Below are 18416 nucleotides of genomic sequence, written 5' to 3' on the forward strand. Positions count from 1 at the left end.
CAACCAAGGTACATGCCCTTGACCGGAATCAAACCTGGGACTCTTGAGTCCGCAGGCCAACGCTCTATCCACTGAGCCAAACTGGTTTGGGCAGGACTTGTTATTTCTTAATCAGTAATAAAACAGATAATGGTCTATGAAGAACAAATCTGGGAAAATTGTACCTTTAGATATATTTGACCAAATTATAAAGCAGAGGGAGATAAAACTTCAAACACAGTAGTATATCTGAACACCTAAGTACTGTCTTTACACTATAGATAATTATAGTTAAGTTATGGCAGATTGATTATATAAGACCAACTCTGAGAATGAGGACTTGGTTAATGTTTGTTAGCAATAGCTGAATATAATTTAACTTTCATATTTAACTGTATTTCTTTATATTACCAGTTACCCATATTTAAATGTATCTTCTCTTATGTGAAATCCTAATCACTCTGGAACTGGTTTTCAAGATTGTGGAATATTTAATTCTACTTTTGGTGCTTCTAATATTACAGAAGGGAAGAGGAGAAGTCAAGAAAAAAAAAACTTAATTGATTAAATCTGATCATTGAAAGCCTATGTGGGGGAAAGTTTAGTGAAGAAAGAAATTAAAAGTATTGCATCTTATTCATATTGGGTTCTATTTTTTTTATTATTTATGGATTTCATTTTTCTCATGTCCTAATTTTCAAACTGAAAAAATTTAGAACTAGCTATATTTTGAATACCAGCATTTGAAATAAGATACAAAAGAAAATGGTTTGGTATTTTTGGTCAGTGAAAGACAAAATGAAAATAATAGTTTTAAGGCTCAATGAAAAAACAAAAACAAAATGAAATCTAATTTATCCTCTCAATAGGAATCAATTGACTAAATTATAAAAACCATTTTATAAAAATCTAAGGAAAAACAAAGCCAAATAAAAAGCAAATCAAGAATGAGATTAGTGATGTCCTAGCTGTTTGGCTCAGTGGATAGAGTGTCAGCCTGCAGACTGAAGGGTCCCGGGTTCAATTCTGGTCAAGGGCACATGCCCCAGTTGCAGGCTCGATCCCCAGTAGGGGGTGGGCAGGAGGCAGCTGATCAATGATTCTCTCTCATCAATGTTTCTATCTCTCCCTCTCCCTTCCTCTCTGAAATCAATAAAAAAAAAAATTTTAAAAAAGAATGAGATTAGTGAGAATATTTTTTCTAATCAAAATGGGCTCTTAACTTTGATTTAAATTTCTTTAAAAATTTTAGAATTTATTTCCTCATAATATCACTGTTAAAATCAGTTAACATTCTATATGAAATATTTTATAACTTTACTATATATTAAATATAGACATTTACTGGTTATCTGCTTAACTGATGGAACAATTATAAAGTAAACATTTACTGAAAAGATTTAGCTTAATTAAAAAATGCTCTAATTACTTTTTACAAATGTCATCTCAATATAATATTCATTTTCTAAAATGACTTATCAGCTTATTTCATGGGCATGACAAAACAGAAAACAGTTACATAATTTTTTTCATGAATTTTCACGTATGTGACAAGTTGGCTCTAAAATAAACACATAAAAATATTAAATTTGACTTTTCTCCCCATGCCATATTTTTATACTGAACAATAAAACTTTTTACCTGTATTAACAAGAGCACTGCTATTGTAGAGTGTACCGAGGTGAGGTCCAGAAAGAGATAGAAAGGTATGAAGTTTGTGGAGGTAATATTTAAACCTTGGCCTTGTAAGCACTGAACGGATTATTAAATTGCCCAACGAATGTCCAATAAAGCTTTAAGAGAAAAAAAAAGACATTTCTCCCATAGTATTAGTTTTAAAAACAAATATCAAGGTGATATCACTACACATAGATGTAAAATATTAAGAGTTAAAAATTTTCTAGTATGTTTTAAAATTATGGTTTGATACTTTGAAATGAGATAACTTACATTTTGAAGGAAAAGTTATGACTATAGTAGAAAGTTCCTATTATGTAATTTAAATGCTTACTCTATGGGAACAATATATTATATAGAAAATGTTACTTATAGTTTGTAATTGCTTAGAAATAAGTGTAATTGCTTACACTTTATAAGTAATAATACACTGACTAGATAACTTTGCCTCCCTAGGCACACATACAATTATTTTCTTAAATAATAATTTAAAACAAACTTTTCTGGTTCACACTCAAAAGTGGGCAGTTCTTTGACTACTCTCAAGGCACAGCTAAAACGTGCATTTTCCTATTATAAATCTAAAATCATAGCAAAATAACTAATATTTATAAAGTACTTCACCTTTATTAAGGAATAGTTTAAATGAGAAGAGCCTTTTTTGCTTAGCATTATTTTACAATAGATAATATATGAATTCCTGGGGACAATAACAAAAAAAGAAATGAAAGCTGTCTAAACACTGGTTTATCCATATAACTAGTGAGAAGTTCAGGACGAACTTTCCTCCTCAACTGACTTTCCTAAAGCTGTGGAGTGAGAGTTATGAGTAACTAATATTCCTCAATCAACTAGATCAGGCTTTTGGATAATGGGTGATTATAACTGACAACCTAATCTGAAGAGGGAATACTTTTGTGTATGAATGAAAAAATTAAAATATAATACTTTTCTCATAAAATAGTAAATGAATAAAAAAATATGATGATCACTGTAGAAAATTTAGTAAGCAAAGGGTATTTAAAAATCTATAAATGAAGAGGATTAGAATGAGAAAATAATTTCTTCTCCCAACATACTTGTATCTCTCCCCATTTTTTAACAGAAATCTGTTTTGTGTTTTTCTTTAAACTTTAAGTAGAAACCTGTTTATCTATTTTCCTAAAATGCACGTTTTAGCTGTGCCTTGAAAGTAGTCAAAAAACTGCCCACTTTTGAGTGTGGACCAGAAAATACTTCTATACTTCAGACTGGAAACAAACTACAAAAGCCTATAGTATACAGAGCCAGCTTCTTCCTCTAACTTAATTGGGATATGAAGATAATTAGTTTGTTCTTTTTGAAGAATGAAGGTTAGTTTTTACTTTTTATTTAATTCCTAATAGACTAGAAGAAATAAATATTTTTCTCTCTCCCATGTATATCCTCAATATCTGATTAAATAATGAGACATATTGGTTTGATCATCATCTCTTACTTGTAGAAAACTAACTCACAAAGTAGAGCCATAAAACTTTGAAAGTATTTTTATTGTTTTACTTGTTTATATATATCCATTTTTCTTCAAAATTTTCTTTTTGGTAACATCTTTTTTGAGATATAATTCACATACCATATAATTCATCCACTTAAAGTGTATAATTCAATATTTTTTAGTGTATTCAGAGTTGTGCAGCCATTACTACAGGAAATTTTATAACATTTTCACCAGAAAGAAACGCTGTACCTTTAGCTATCAACTCCCTACCTCCCATCTTCCCCAACTCTAAACAATAACTAATCTACTTCTGTTTATAGATTTGCAAATTTTGGACAAGTCATATAAACAGAATCATATAATATGTGATCTTTTAAGTTTTTCTTTTCTCTTCCAATTAGAGTTGTAATCTCCTATATTCAGAATAGGATGACAAAACTATCACAAATTCTTTTTAGGTTTTCTATAATTCACAGAGATATAAAAATAATTGTGTAATATTATAGAAGTTACCTTATTTTTGAAACTGTTAGACTATATATCTGAATATATTGTATTATCTCATCCAGAAGGCGATCAGTCATGCTATCAAAATCAGCAAAAGTATCATTCTAAATGAAAGTAAAATAGACACATTACATACTGAATATGTATAATCACATGAAAAACTGAATATAAATATTATTTTTAATTTAGGTACTAAAAATATGGTTAATACCAGTGTTTTTTTAAGATAATTTGGTGAATGTAATATTGATTGTATTAAAATGAGCAAAAAATAGTGACTTTCTAGGGAAAAAAAGGTTCAATGTTCTTAATAATACTTCATTTAGTTGTTTAACTGTTTAGCCCACTACCAGCATTTAATATATTATTTATAATTATTTAATTAATGGAATATTTGCATAGAAATGTAAATCTAGAAATTCTGTATATGTGAAGCGCTTATAAATAGAACTATCAATCATTTTATTTACTGGGGATATGCATTAATGTTAAATTTTTTAGAAATTAGAAAAATTATTTCTACTACTATAGGCATTTTGAAGTAAGCAAATATTTAGGTAGAAAGTAGTACAAAATTATTTGCTTCCACTGAAAATACTGTGATATTGTACCTGATTTCTCTCAGACATAAGAAAATCAATTCTTCCCCCAGGCAGTCCAAGTTCAATATAAGTTTTTACTAATCGCAGATCTGCACTGTTACCTAGAAAATAAAAAATTCCATCTAAAGAAGATAAAGTAAAAGGCATGACTGACTGTGCCAGTTGTAAACAGATAGTGCACTGTAAAACAGAGTCCTCAATTTTTATTTCAAAGCTGACTTCCACTAGCCAGACAATGTCTTTCAACAGTTTTGTCTCTTAAGTTTTGGTCATACTGATGCTTTCACTTTCTTACCTGACTGTGTCTTTAACTGTCAGCACTCACTTGGGGTGACTGACTAATAGTTATACTAGCTGTGAATGATTGACTGAAGTATTTCATACCATCACTACTCTAGATGATCATTTAATAAACCTTGTATTTATTTTAGATGTAGATTTAATCCGTTGACTTTCCTTTGATGGTACTGGCATAGATGGATGAAAATAAAAATCCATATAAAAAATCTAGGATGGTTTATTTTAATTACTAACTTAAAAGATAATCTAGAAATAGAAAATATTAATAAATATAAAAATCATGATTATCTTTAAAAATTAGTTTAGTGGCTTACTTTGGTTTACTTAGGAATGAACATGTTATTATCAATTGTTGAATTTTTACCCTTCCTATATATATCTTTTAGGTATTTCATGCACTGACAGAGATAACTTTTATTTTGAACTTTAAAAGGAATACCTCCAGTGTTTCACTACTAAGTATATGTTTCCCACTGGCTGGAAATATGTTTAATCACATTTATAAAAGCTAGTGCTATTTAAGGCTTCAAGTCTGGTGCTTAGTTGTAATAACTGGGAATGAATACTGAATTTTATCAATAGTTTCTTACTTGATTTTCTCATATAGTATATTAATAAATTTCTTTATATTTACTTGTTTCTGCATTCTGGGAATTAAATCCTATTTGCTAGAGGTTTTTTTGACATTTAAAAAATTAATTGCCCTAGCTGGTTTGGCTCAGTGGATAGAGCGTTGACTTGCAGACTGAAGGGTACTGGGTTCGATTCTAGTCAAGGGCACATGCCCGGGTTGCAGGCTTGATCCCCAGTAGGGGGTGTGCAGAAGGCAGCTGATCAATGATTCTCTCTCATCACTGATGTTTCTATCTCTCTCTACCTCTCCCTTTCTCTCTGAAATCAATAACAATATACTTAAAAGAAAATAAAAAAATTATTTTTCTGCAATATTGCTATAGTTTTATTAAGTATATTAATGTCATATTGATCCACTGTTTTTTCGGGTATGGGTGTGATACCTTTTTTAGATTTGATAACAAGGTTAGATTAATGTTAAGAAACAAAATAAACTATGTTCCATATTTTTTTTCTATTATTCTGCAACAATTTATATAACATAGGGATAATGTTTTCTTGAATACCAGAGATTCTACTAGAATTAGCCTTGGGAGCTAATTCTTTTTTTTTTTTTTTTTTAATATATTTTATTGATTTTTTTACAGAGAGGAAGGGAGAGGGATAGAGTCAGAAACATCGATGAGAGAGAAACATCGATCAGCTGCCTCTTGCACACACCTCACAGGGAATGTGCCTGCAACCAAGGTACATGCCCCTGACCGGAATCGAACCTGGGACCCTTCAGTCCTCAGGCCGACGCTCTATCCACTGAGCCAAACCGGTCAGGGCAGGAACTAATTCTTGAAAATTTTATTACTGGGGTGAAAGAGGTTAGTACTGGAGGTATTTTATTTCTGGAGAATGAGTTCTTTTTTTAAAGAATTTACTATCTCAATCCTCTTTAGTATTTTTATAATCCATAAAATCTTTTGTCAATTTGTTCTTATGGAATAAAATTATAGCAATACCCTGTTAGTCTAGAGCAGTGATGGCGAACCTATGACATGCGTGTCAGAGGTGACACGCGAACTCATTTTTTTGGTTGATGTTTCTTTGTTAAATGGCATTTAAATATATAAAATAAATATCAAAAATATAAGTCTTTGTTTTACTATGGTTGCAAATATCAAAAAATTTCTATATGTGACACGGCACCAGAGTTAAGTTAGGGTTTTTCAAAATGCTGACATGGCGAGCTCAAAAGGTTCGCCATCACTGGTCTAGAGATATTTGTCATCTTTTAATATAATTTCTAATAAAGAAAAAAAGTCTGTTGAGTGATCAGAACAGCCATCATAAAACCATGGCACTAAAGCTAGGTATTTAGAATTTAAATTAACCCCTAATTAATTAGTGAATCTTTAACTTTTTAAACAATATATTCTTATTGATTTCAGAGAGGAAGACGGAGAGAAAGACACAAACATCAATGATTAGAGAGAACCATCGATTGACTACCTCCTGACATTCCAGACTGGGGATCGAGCCTGCAACCCAGGCATAAAGCTGGACCAAGAATCGAAACATGACCCTCCTGGTTCATAGGTCAACGTTCAACCACTGAGCCATGCAGCTGGGCTGAATCTTTAATTTTAAGGTGTTGACTTTTATAGTTCTGAGGTACCCATGAGGTTTAAAGTATCAAGCTAAAAGGGAACTAGGAAGACTATCAAAGAGAGACAAAAATGATTGCTATGAGGTAACAACTGAAAAACAACAACAAATACAAACAGTAAGAGAGAAGAGAAAAATCCAGTAAAATAAATAAAATATTGGCACATGGATGTTAGTTCCATGTAAAACTTACTTAAAAGGAAATCTAATATTATAGTTAGCACAATTAAGCATATGCCTATTTTAGAATATATTTAGAATTCAATTAACTTAAGCAATTTAAAAATCCTTTTTGCAGTTCAAAGAGTAAATAGAATGAAATGAGATCTATTAGGAAAATAAAACATAATTGAGTTGCTATGGGTTATATCAGTAGACACTTCATACCATCTAAACCATGCACGCAGACAATGAGATGTACTCCATCTTCAGAGCCATCCTCTTCTTCCATGCTAAAATAAGGGACTGAGGATGCCAGCAGAGGAGCATCACTGTACATAAACCCAGGGAGTTTAAGTTGCTTCAATTCTTCTTTTGCCTGAAGGAAACTGAAGCAAATATATATTCAGGTTTAGAACCAAAAAGACAATCTGTTGAATTTATGGAATTGCAGAGAAGAGGAAGCCCAGAAGTTATTTGATCTTAAAATAATCAAAATATGTGGGATCACCAATGATTTAGAAATCAGAGAGTAATTTTCTTTACTATTTTTAGTATATATTCTGTTCAAATACAACTACTATTTTAAATCTGAAATTATTTAAGGTATTCTTTTAAACTTGAAATTAACAAAGAATATAGGAGGAGTGGAGTTAATGCTTCCTACAAAATTTTATATTTTATGCATAGAAAAGCTGGAAGAAGTATTGGAAAGATGACAATCTGATGCTTATCCTATAATCAAATCTTGTCCTCTGTACTCCTTTTTTTAACTTTTAATTTTTGTTAATCCTCACCTGAGGATATTTTCCCATTGATTTTTAGAGAGAATGGAAGGGAGGGGGAGAGACAGAGAGAGAAAGAAACCTGGATTGGTTGCCTCCAGCACGCACCCCGACTGCACCCTGACTGGGGCCAGGGATTGAGCCTGGGATCGAGCCTGCAACCCGAGGTATGTGCCCTTGGCCAGAATCAAACCCACAAGCCTTCCGTCCTGGGCCAAAGAGCTATCCACTGAGCCAAACAGGCTAGGGCAGGGGTGGGCAAACTTTTTGACTCGAGAGCCACAATGGGTTCTTAAACTGGACCGGAGGGCCGGAACAAAAGCATGGATGGAGTGTTTGTGTGAACTAATATAAATTCAAAGTAAACATCATTACATAAAAGGGTACGGTCTTTTTTTTTTTTTTTTTTTTTAGTTTTATTCATTTCAAACGGGCCGAATCCGGACCGCGGGCCGTAGTTTGCCCACGGCTGGGCTAGGGTTTCTTTAATCTTACATTAATGGAAGGGAAGGAGCTGTTGTAGAAGTGTAACAGTAAGAATGGTAGTTATACTATTTAGTAAATTAAGTTATTATATTTTTCTCTAAACATATCAATCGGAAGGAGCAGAACCAAGAGGAGGATGTGACTAAATATAATTGGTGACATATATTCATTTGGAATGAATGACTATTCAACTTGGATGCTGCAAACATCAAAAATTATTTTAACATTATATCATTTAGATGGATAAAAATAAAATTCAAAGAAGCTGAACAGAGTGGGATACACTAGGTCAATGGTTGGCAAACTGAGGCTCGTGAGCCACATGCGGCTCTTTGGCCCCTTGAGTGTGGCTCTTCCACAAAATACCGACTTCTGTGCATGGGCCACAAAGTTTCAATCGCACTGTACGTGCGTGCTGGCACGTGGTATTTTGTGGAAGAGCCACACTCAAGGGGCCATAAAGCCGCATGTGGCTCGCGAGCCGCGGTTTGCCGACCACGGCACTAGGTGAAGACCTATAGACCATGTTTTTCATTAATGACTCAGGAACAGCTGAGGTACCCAGATGGTGATATAACCTTCAGTTTTCTAACATACTATAATTCTCTAGTAGGCTGTTATCACCTATCTGGTTTCACTAGCTTTAAGAACTCTGGATTTTAATTATGTGTATAATCATAATAATTTGGGGATTTAAAACATCTACTATAGGCATGCCCAGACCTTTCACTTGAGGGATTATATCTCCATCTGGAGAAAGGCAGAATATTTTGAAAGCAAGTGAGGCTAGTAAACCTATATCATCCTCAAATTTTTCTGTTTTTTTTTTTTTTTTTTTTAACTGGTCCATGAAATCTCCATTTTGGAAACGCTTACTTAGCTGAGGCAATCTGGGTCTGATAGGTTTAGGAAGTTTCTACTAACCTCTTATTCATTAACTAATATTGTCCTTATTTGCTAGATGCACATATAAAACCTAACTTTTGTCTGAGAGTTAATGGGGCAAAATAAGGTAGTAATGAAAAAAGAGTTTTAACTGCAATTATTCCATACTTCTAACAAAAAACCAGCAATGAAAAATTTATATCAGGAATGTCTAGCCTACAGAACAGGACAATCACATGGGGAATTACAGGTCTGTCAAGTTGTATGAGTTCATTACTCCATTTTAGATAGCTAATCAAAGAAACACTTTTGTATTATAGAAACCAGAGAATATGAAATACATATATATTACCAGAGAAACACATATATTTATAATACTAATATAAAATATAAAAATATATGTTTCTCTCGCTCTATTTATTAGGACATGTTATTGTGCTCCATTACTTACGCTTGTATTTGAGGTTTTGGTGAATTTTCATACCAGGAAACTGATGAAGTGAAGTTGAAAGAAACGCTGCTTGGCTGCTTTGTAATGGCATCAAATTTACTTTTAGAAGAATACTTAACACGACAAGGAGACTCTCGCGGTGCAGACGGGAAGGACAAACAACCAGAAGTACAGACAGCAGGCATATTTATACTATCCCTCAGAAATTCGCTGTTTAAGTTTTCAGATTTTATAAGTCTCTCTTCTTCTAGTGCATCGCTCTTTGTATAGTGAGCACTTACAGTTCCATCCAAATCTGAATAATCTGTTTCTTCATAATATCCATTTTGAACCATCTGTTGATCCTGCTCTTCCTCCTCCTCCTTTTTACCCTGTTCCTGCTGAAGATTACTAATTCCTTTTTCAGGAGTTTCCTTCTGAGGGCTAACTGAATTGTTGCAGCTAACAGCACATGTGTCAGAAATATCTGTACTGCTTTGACAGCCAAAATAATTTTCCACTAGCCCTTGTTTTACCATATCAGGACTAGCTGAAAACGGGTCACTTGTACCCAGATGAGTTTCACTTATAACTGTAGGGGCTTCTGAATTTATTTGTTTGAGATCTAATACATCACTATTTTTTCTTTTCACAGTTCTATCTTCACTAACTTCTGTATGAGTAGAAATGGAATCTGAAACAACACAAGGGGAGCCTAAACAAACCGGTTTTGAATTTAATGTAACTGCTGTTCCTGCAGGGTTATTAGATTTATCAGGACTCTGGGAGTCTTTACACATAGTGTCCAAATTATGTTTGGGGTTGCAACTACTTTTCACATCACTGGAAGTATCTTCATCTGAAAAAACAATTTGTAAAGGGTCTTTAGTGCTTGGATTTAAGAAATTTATTGCTATAGTTTCATTGTCCAAATGCCCTGAAAATACGACACTCTGCTGTTGTAAAACAATACTTGAGTTTTTACTAGCATCACATTTTGGCAAATCAATTGTTCCCAGGTTTAAAACAGTTTTGCTATCACTTAAATGGCATTCAGGCACAACAGATTTCTTAGAATTTTCATCAGGTGACAGTTCATCATCAGAAGGTAGAGAGTTTATGGATGTCAAAGATGATTGTATTTCACTTAAAGCACTTGTACTCTCAGTACAATGACTTCCTAATGAAAATTTTATATTATAATCAGGTTTCATCAAAAGCGGAGGAAATAATCTTTCATTATTGTAAGGACCTTGCCCTTGCACAAGTTCAAACACTACGTCAGGGTTAGGATGTGTTGCAAAAGAACTTGGTTCACTTTCAACACCTGAATCTGAAAATCTAGATGAGGCATATGTGGCACTAATATCTGGTAACTTAATTGTATCTCCACTTACTACAACATGATATTCTTTTGTAGAAGAAGCAGGTTGATTACTTCTTAACTTAGCTAATGATTCTCCAACAGTAGAGCACTTAACTTCCTGCAAAGATTCCTTTTCAAGTGTTATGTCTATAGATTGAGATTTACCATTAGATTCTAAAGACTCAAAGTTGGGTAGCTGTAAACTATCCACAAGTATTTCATCTTGATGAAGCTCTGTCCAGGGACCTATTTTAACAGTTTTTTTCTCTGCACTGGAAGGATCTTTATTATTGGGATTTACTTCAATTGTTCTAACTCCTGAAGATGGAATTGCTTGATGATCATGGCAATCGTCTGATAAACTTCTGGTTGCCACATTGAGTTCCACTTGTGTAATTTCACTATCGTCCTGGGAGATATCAAGTTTACCTGAAATGGACAAATTTGCACAAAGATTTAGGCTGCCAGAGTTCAAAGGATCAAACAGGTCTGGCTGCATATTTTCAGTATCTGAAGCCTTTTGTTCAGTTCTATTGGTTGGCAAATAGCTAGCTTCCTTTTGACTTGTCTGTCTGATGTAGGTCTTTAGGTCAAAATTATATCCACATACTGTGGGATCCAGACCTTCCTTCTGACTATGTGAAGGATTGCCTTCAAAGCATGTAAAGAGATCACTTGATGCTGTACTTTTCAAACATTTGTAGCCTACCAAAACCACAGAATCCTTAGAGTTCTGTTTTATTAATTTTTTGGTATTTTCAGGTTTCATTGTTTTCATGAGTTTAGTGACCTTAACCTTGGATTTATTTGATTCTTCATTCTTTCCTTTTAGAGATTTTGGTAGCTGCTTTTCGCCTTCTGTACAGCAAAATTTGGAGGCACCAGCAGGTCTGATTTTCACCTCTGGGCTAGAAAGTCCAGCTATAGATCTTTCTTCAGTCTCATATTTATCCATTCTAGTGGACTCTGATCTCTGAAGATTCTGAATTCCCATCCAGGGTGCATCTAAGTCTTTTATCCAAAGAAAAAAAGATTCAGATTTAAAACAAGGTCTGAGAACTCATATGATTAAGACTACTTTTTCTGACTATAACTTTCTAATATCCTCAAAAATAAGTAAAACTGGAAGGGAAAAGAAATGGACCCACATTAGGGAATGGTTTTATGTATATTAGGAAGAATATACTGAAAACGGACACAACAGCTTATATTTTAGTTAGATTATACTTACCTTCAATAACTGAATCTAAATACCTATCTTCAAAGATTATAGGTAATGAATTGAGATCTCCATCTAATTCACTACATTCAATAGGTAGGGGTGGAAGAGAACTGCAGAAGGAAGTATTTTTGATAGCGGTGCACATCTGTAGATGACTCTGAGCACTGAAAAATATTTCTTAAGTCAGACTGTAATTTTAAAAAATTACACCTAATTCCACTTTACAGACTCTATACCCATTCCCCTTCCCCTCACCACTCCTATGCTCCTTCCTCAAGATGTAACCTCCTTTATGAAAGAGCTCTTTGTTCAGAGAAAAACTGGTAAGATGAAAATTAGTTTGTTGACAATAAATTATTAGCTTATAACATTATGGTTTATTAAAAACTTATTTAATTTCCATTATATTATTTCATACTTTTTAATGTTATTTCAGTGACTTATCTATGCTTGATGTATGAATTTCCTAATTTGCTGAGAATAGAATAAAAGAGAAAACTCAAATGCCTACTAATGATTTGATGGCAGTGTTGAAAAAAAATGTATTCCATTTCTATTGCTATACTTAACTCATATTGATTAATAAACCCAATCACTCAGCCTCAACAATTAACATAGTGTCCTTCTTGTTTTATCTATACCCCTACTTACTACCTTTCCCCACACTCTATTACTACTTATAGTTATTTTTTAGGTAAATTAACATCTATTGAAATATACAAATCTTGGCTATCTGACAAATGCATACATAATACAGACTATTTTCATCTACCCAGAGAGTATCCTCATGTTTTTCCAGTCATACTCTCAGCCCAAGTCAACAAGACACCCACTGTTCTTTTTCACCTTAGTGTTGCATGTTCCAGAACTTCATATAAATAGAATCATATTATATCTACTCTTTTATGTCCAACTTCTTTCAGTGCAATTTCCTCAAAATATTCTTTAAAGCCAAAGAAAGGCAATTGAAATGTACTCAGTAGCAGACATAACAGAACACAGTGACAGTCAGACTACTCATGAAAATCTGCAATATGTAATAATGAATGTAAGAAATTCTGACCTGTGGAAATAAAGATGCAACAGGATGGCCAAATACAAGGCTGGAGCCAGAGCTGTATGGGACTACCAAGGTTATAGTAGATCTGATGGGGAGGGGGAGGGGGGGGGAGGGTGGGTATAAAGTGTAACACACTTCTTTATATGGGTATTTCATAAAGTAATTCATAAGATTAAACCCCATTTGATTAAACAGGGTCTATCTGAACACCAAATTCTTCTCTTTCTTCATTTTAAATATTGTATATTGTCATTAAATTCTAAAATAGTTATCTAATGTAAAAGGAAATAAATCATTTAATGTTGGATTTACTACTCACTGAAGTTCCTGGTATGCAATGACAGCTTCTCTTGGATGTTCAAAACAAAAGAATGCCTCAGAAAATCTGCGTACCTGAAAAATTCCAAAAGGGAATATGAATAACATTGCACATTTAAAAAATTAATCAGGCATGGGATGGTAGGGAAAGAAACCCCTTCATTAGGCCTCCCATAACCACCCCTGTGAGAATCAATCCCCTCCTCAGTGTTGCCAAAACACTGTATTTTGGTACTGTGTGAAATAAAAGAAACAATAGAATGTAGAATGAGAAATTTAGGTTTACATTACAGATTTATTTGTTTTATTCACTACTACATCTGTTTGTTAGTTTGTCTTATAAGCTATTTTAATTGTCATTATAGTCCCACAGGTAGTGCCCAGCACATGGAAAAAATGATAGAATCACATAGAATTTCCATTATGCCACATGTCAGGCATCCAAGTATGTGTCAGCTGAACGGACTCACTGACGTACTGACAGTGTGACTTTGGGCATTTCACCTTTGAGCCTTGGAAGATTCATTTTCAAATTCTGCTTAATACTTGTTTTCTGTAGGTTATTTTGAAAAAATAAGATAAAAACAAACTATTTGCTAGAAGTTTTTAATCAGGAAAGTGTATGTAAATATAAGCTATTATAATTGCCATTATAAACATTCACTTTTTTCCTTAAAATAATTGCATATATGAAGCCCTAGCTGGTTTGGCTCAGTGGACAGAGTGTCGGGCTGTGGATTGAAGGGTCCAGGTTCGATTCTGGTCAAGGGCACATGCCCAGGTTGCAGGCTCAATCCCCAGTAGGGGGTGTGCACGAGGCAGATCAATGATTCTTTCTCATCATTGATGTTTCTATCTCTCTCTCCCTCCCTTCCTCTCTGAAATCAATACAAATATATTAAAAAATAATTGCATATGTGAATTATCTCCTCTCTAATGTGTAATGTTCCTTAGAGTAGGAACTATATTTTGATGATTGTTGTTATCCTTCAAAATATATATCTTGGTACGTTACAGAAGCAAGTACTTGAGTAAGTACTGGTTGAATCTTCCATTATATTTGTATTTTGATCCTTTCATTTTTAATTATGCAAGAAAAGGCTCTATCAGCTATTGGAGCAATGTGAAGCAAGAGTAAAGAGATGGAAAAATGTTTTGCTTGGCAGGTACATGAAGGAGAAATTATTTTATATCTTGAAATTATATTATATCTAAGTTTCTTTTCTAAAGGGAAACATAATTTAGGGTTCTTTGGTGTTAAACATACAATGAATTGGTGATATATTTTACTTGTTATCTTGATGTGGCCAGTTGAATTTCTGACTTATTAAACTTGTTTCCCTAAGCTGATGAGATTGGGTCTTCAGAGGAAGAAGACAGTGAGAGAGGTGGGGAGAGGAAGGTATGAGGAATCTATGAGGATGGCCCCGCTCGCACCTGCTCACGGCACAGAGTGATTGGGGCTGGCGCCAGCAGCAGGTGCAAGTGGGACCAGTGCTGTCAGCAGTGCGAGCAGCAGCTGCTGCCCCAATCGCCCCCCAGGAGCAGGGGAAGGTGGAAAAGCGCTAAGGGGCGATCAGGGCCGGCAGCTGCCACTCGCACCTGCTGACTGCACCGAGTGATTGGGACCGGCACTGGGCGTTGGCAGTGGGTGCAAGTGGCAGCTCCGGTGCTGTCAGCGGGTGTGAACAGTGGCTCTGGCGCTGGCAGCAGTTGTGAGCGCTGAGTGGGACTGCAGTGGACGGGAGCAAAGAATTTTCAGTAACCACCAGAGGCTTGCCCCGATTACAGAGACTGGTGCCCCGCCTTGGTCTGGCACCCCTGCTCACCTGCTCCACCATCCCACTGCCCGCCATGTTCCATGCTCTGCCGCCTGCTGCCGACGCCAGCCATGTTTCGCACGCGCCCCCTGGTGGTCAGCGCATGTCATGGCGACCGGCTGTTTGGTTGTTCTGCAGTTCGGTCTCTTTGCATAGTAGGGTTTTATATATATAGATAGGAAAGGAACGAAGAGCAGGCCAGACATTATAGGCATGTCATTTGGGCAGCTTCAGTGAAAGCTGCAATTTCACACTCCCGAGGGAACCACCAGCCCATTCTGTGCAGATCACTGGGGGAAGGAGTCCAACGAAGGAGAGATAGATGCATGCCCCATGAAGTTGGGGTGACATAGGGAAGGTACCTGCCTGTCAGTCAAACCTGGGAACAAAGATCATTGACCAGAGTGGTGGAGCCAATGTAAACCCATGAAAATTTGGGAATACTTAATCCTAGACAAAGGTATTCTCTCTCTTGGTTCTCCTGCATTCACCATGGTTCCGCCATTGCAGACTCCACATGTAATGGACTAAAGAACTACAAATGGGAACTAAGTTAGACTGATTCTGGATTGGAATATGCCCTAACGTGGAGCATTTAAAACCTCTGGACACTGGCTTTGATTCTAGCCACTTTGAAGCCACAACTATACTCCTTCCTTGGAGAGATGAGGAAATGGGACCTTAGTTCTGTGAGATATGCCATTGTTTTTTTAATAGGAATTGTGTTGAATCTATAGATTTCCTTAAGTAGTATGGACCATTTAATTATGTTAATTCTTCCTATCACTGAACACGGTATATGCTTCCACTTATTTGCATCTTCCTAAATTTCTTTCTTTAGTATCCTATAATTTTCCAAGTACAATTTATTCATTGATAAATTACTGTTTTGTTTTTTTTGCAATTGTAAATGGGATTGTTTTCTTAGTTTTTCTTTCTGATAGTTCATTATTGGTCTACAAAAAGGCCATCAATTACTGAGTATTAATTTTGTATCCTGCTACTTTACTGAATTCATTTATCAGTTCTAGTTTTTTCGTGAAGTGTTTAGGGCTTTCTATATACATCATGTCAATCGCAAGTAATGACAGCTTTACTTCCACCTTTCCAATTTGGATGCCTTTTATTTCTTCTTGTCTGATTGCTTGTCTGGATAAAACTTCTAATATTATGTTGAATAAGAGTGGTTAAAGTTGTCATCCCTGTCTTATTCTTGATCTTAAGGGATATGCTCTTAGATTTTGTCCATTGTCTGTGATGCTGGCCGTGGGTTTGTCAGATAAGGCTTTTATTATGTTGATGTATGTTCCATCTATTATCACTTTGCTGAGAGTTTTTATCATAAATGGGTCCTGGATTTTATCAAATGCCTTTTCTGCATCTATTGATATGATCATGTGATTTTTATCCTTCATTTTGTTTATATGATATATCATGTTTATTGATTTGCAAATATTGTACTAACCTTGCATCCCTAGAATAAATCCCACTTGATCACAGTGTATGATCTTTTTAATCTGGTTTGCGAATATTTTGTTGAGGATTTTAGCAGCAAGATAATTTTTCAAGTGGGAATTAAATCTCAATTTACATAAGTATATGTTCCGATACTGATTAAAGACACCAAAATTTATTCCCTTTCATTTATTTCACCAGTTAATTTGTTAAACAGAAGAAGCAGATATTAGATTTTGTCTGGTTTTCAAAATGTTCCCAATTATAATTCAAGAAGCTTGCACAGGAATTTATAAAATTTAGAACTCTTGAATGCAAAGTTTTTGTGCTAAGCCTCTAAGGACTATGAATGTTTAAATATCAAATATATACTGATATCAGACATGAGAATCTACTGTAACATAAATACATTAAGTAAATTTAGATTTAAAAGAACATTTTCTCCCCCTTGCCATGTGGATTTTCCCCAAACATTTAATACATTAATGATTTCAAGAAAACTGGAGTCATGTGAGGACAGAGTGAGAAGACAAAAATCTATGAACCAGGAAGTGGGCTCTTGTCAGACATGAAATCTGCCAGTACTGGGAACTTCCCAGACTCCAGAATGGTGAGAAATAAATATCTGTTGTTAAAGCCACTCAGTCTATGGTATTTTTGTTATAGCAGCCTGGGCAGACTAAGACAGACAGATGGATGTGGCTGATACCTTCCTTCTCCCCTTTTCTCTATTGAAAGCAGAACTGATGTCTAGAGTCCTGGCAACTATTTTTAATTTTAAATTGATTTCAGAAAGGGAGGAAAAGAGAGAGAAACATCAGTGTCAGAGAGAAACATCGATTGTTGCTTCCTGTACATACCCTGACCAGAGATCAAACCTGCAACCTTGGTTATGTGCCCTGACTAGGAATTGAACCCATGGCCTTTTGGTGTATGATAGGATGCTCCAACTAAGCCACACCAGCCAGGGCCAGGCAAGTATTTTTTAACTTTGAATTACGCACAAAGAGTATTTCAGGGCATTGGCCTAGACTTTAATGACAATACTCCTTATCTCCAAAATTTTTGTGTGAAAAAAAAAATCCTTATTTGAGTCCCTGTTGGTTAAGTGTTCTATAATGTGCAGCCCAAATAGTAGACAACTATTATACTAGAGATAGTATAATACTATATAAAGCAATAATTTAAAAATACAAATCATGAATTAAACTGGTTTCCTGCCTACACAATTTCAATAGATTTTTTTCAACAGGTATTTGCAAGAGTTGATGGCCTATAAGAACAAATACAAAGTGCCACTAGATTTCACTTGAAGACTTAACTATGAAGACCTACTTATATGATATAGGTGATAATAATTTTCATTGAGTTATCTGAGGAAAAATACTAAAAGGATTCACAGAGTTAAAATACAATCTCAAGAAATATTGTATTCTTGCCATTGTTAGATGGAGAATGAAACAAAATTTCTTTGAGTGTTTTTTTTGAACTGGTTTCAAGTTGTAAAAGCTCTTCATCCCAAGATTATATTAAACATTTGCCTGGATTTTTAAAAATATTTTTTATTGATTTCAGAGAGAAAGGAAAAGGAGAGAGAGAGAAAGAGAGAGAGAGAGAGAGAGAGAAACATCAATGATGAGAGAGAATCATTTGATTGGC

General features: G+C 34.6%; 1 protein-coding gene across 7 annotated transcripts in view; it reads right to left on the reverse strand.

Annotated features, from left to right (window-relative positions):
* The window catches only part of FAM135A (family with sequence similarity 135 member A), a 109655-nt gene that overhangs the window by 23707 nt on the left and 67532 nt on the right, over nucleotides 1-18416 (reverse strand). For 4 of the 7 annotated variants that reach the window (XM_070418303.1, XM_070418302.1, XM_070418304.1 and 1 more), the window contains 7 exons: nucleotides 13484-13557; nucleotides 12114-12268; nucleotides 9538-11893; nucleotides 7159-7319; nucleotides 4252-4343; nucleotides 3647-3744; nucleotides 1621-1772 (listed from right to left, as the gene is read on the reverse strand). In XM_070418303.1, coding sequence (XP_070274404.1) covers nucleotides 1621-1772; nucleotides 3647-3744; nucleotides 4252-4343; nucleotides 7159-7319; nucleotides 9538-11893; nucleotides 12114-12268; nucleotides 13484-13557 — 3088 coding nt within the window. Of the gene's footprint in view, nucleotides 1-1620; nucleotides 1773-3646; nucleotides 3745-4251; nucleotides 4344-7158; nucleotides 7320-9537; nucleotides 11894-12113; nucleotides 12269-13483; nucleotides 13558-18416 lie in introns of those variants that run through there. The other 3 variants (XM_070418307.1, XM_070418306.1, XM_070418308.1) reach the window with 2 other exon arrangements.

The sequence above is a fragment of the Myotis yumanensis genome, unplaced genomic scaffold, assembly GCF_028538775.1.
Source record: "Myotis yumanensis isolate MYYU_CA2020_CCGP unplaced genomic scaffold, mMyoYum1.0.hap1 SCAF_6, whole genome shotgun sequence".
Lineage (NCBI taxonomy): Eukaryota > Metazoa > Chordata > Mammalia > Chiroptera > Vespertilionidae > Myotis > Myotis yumanensis.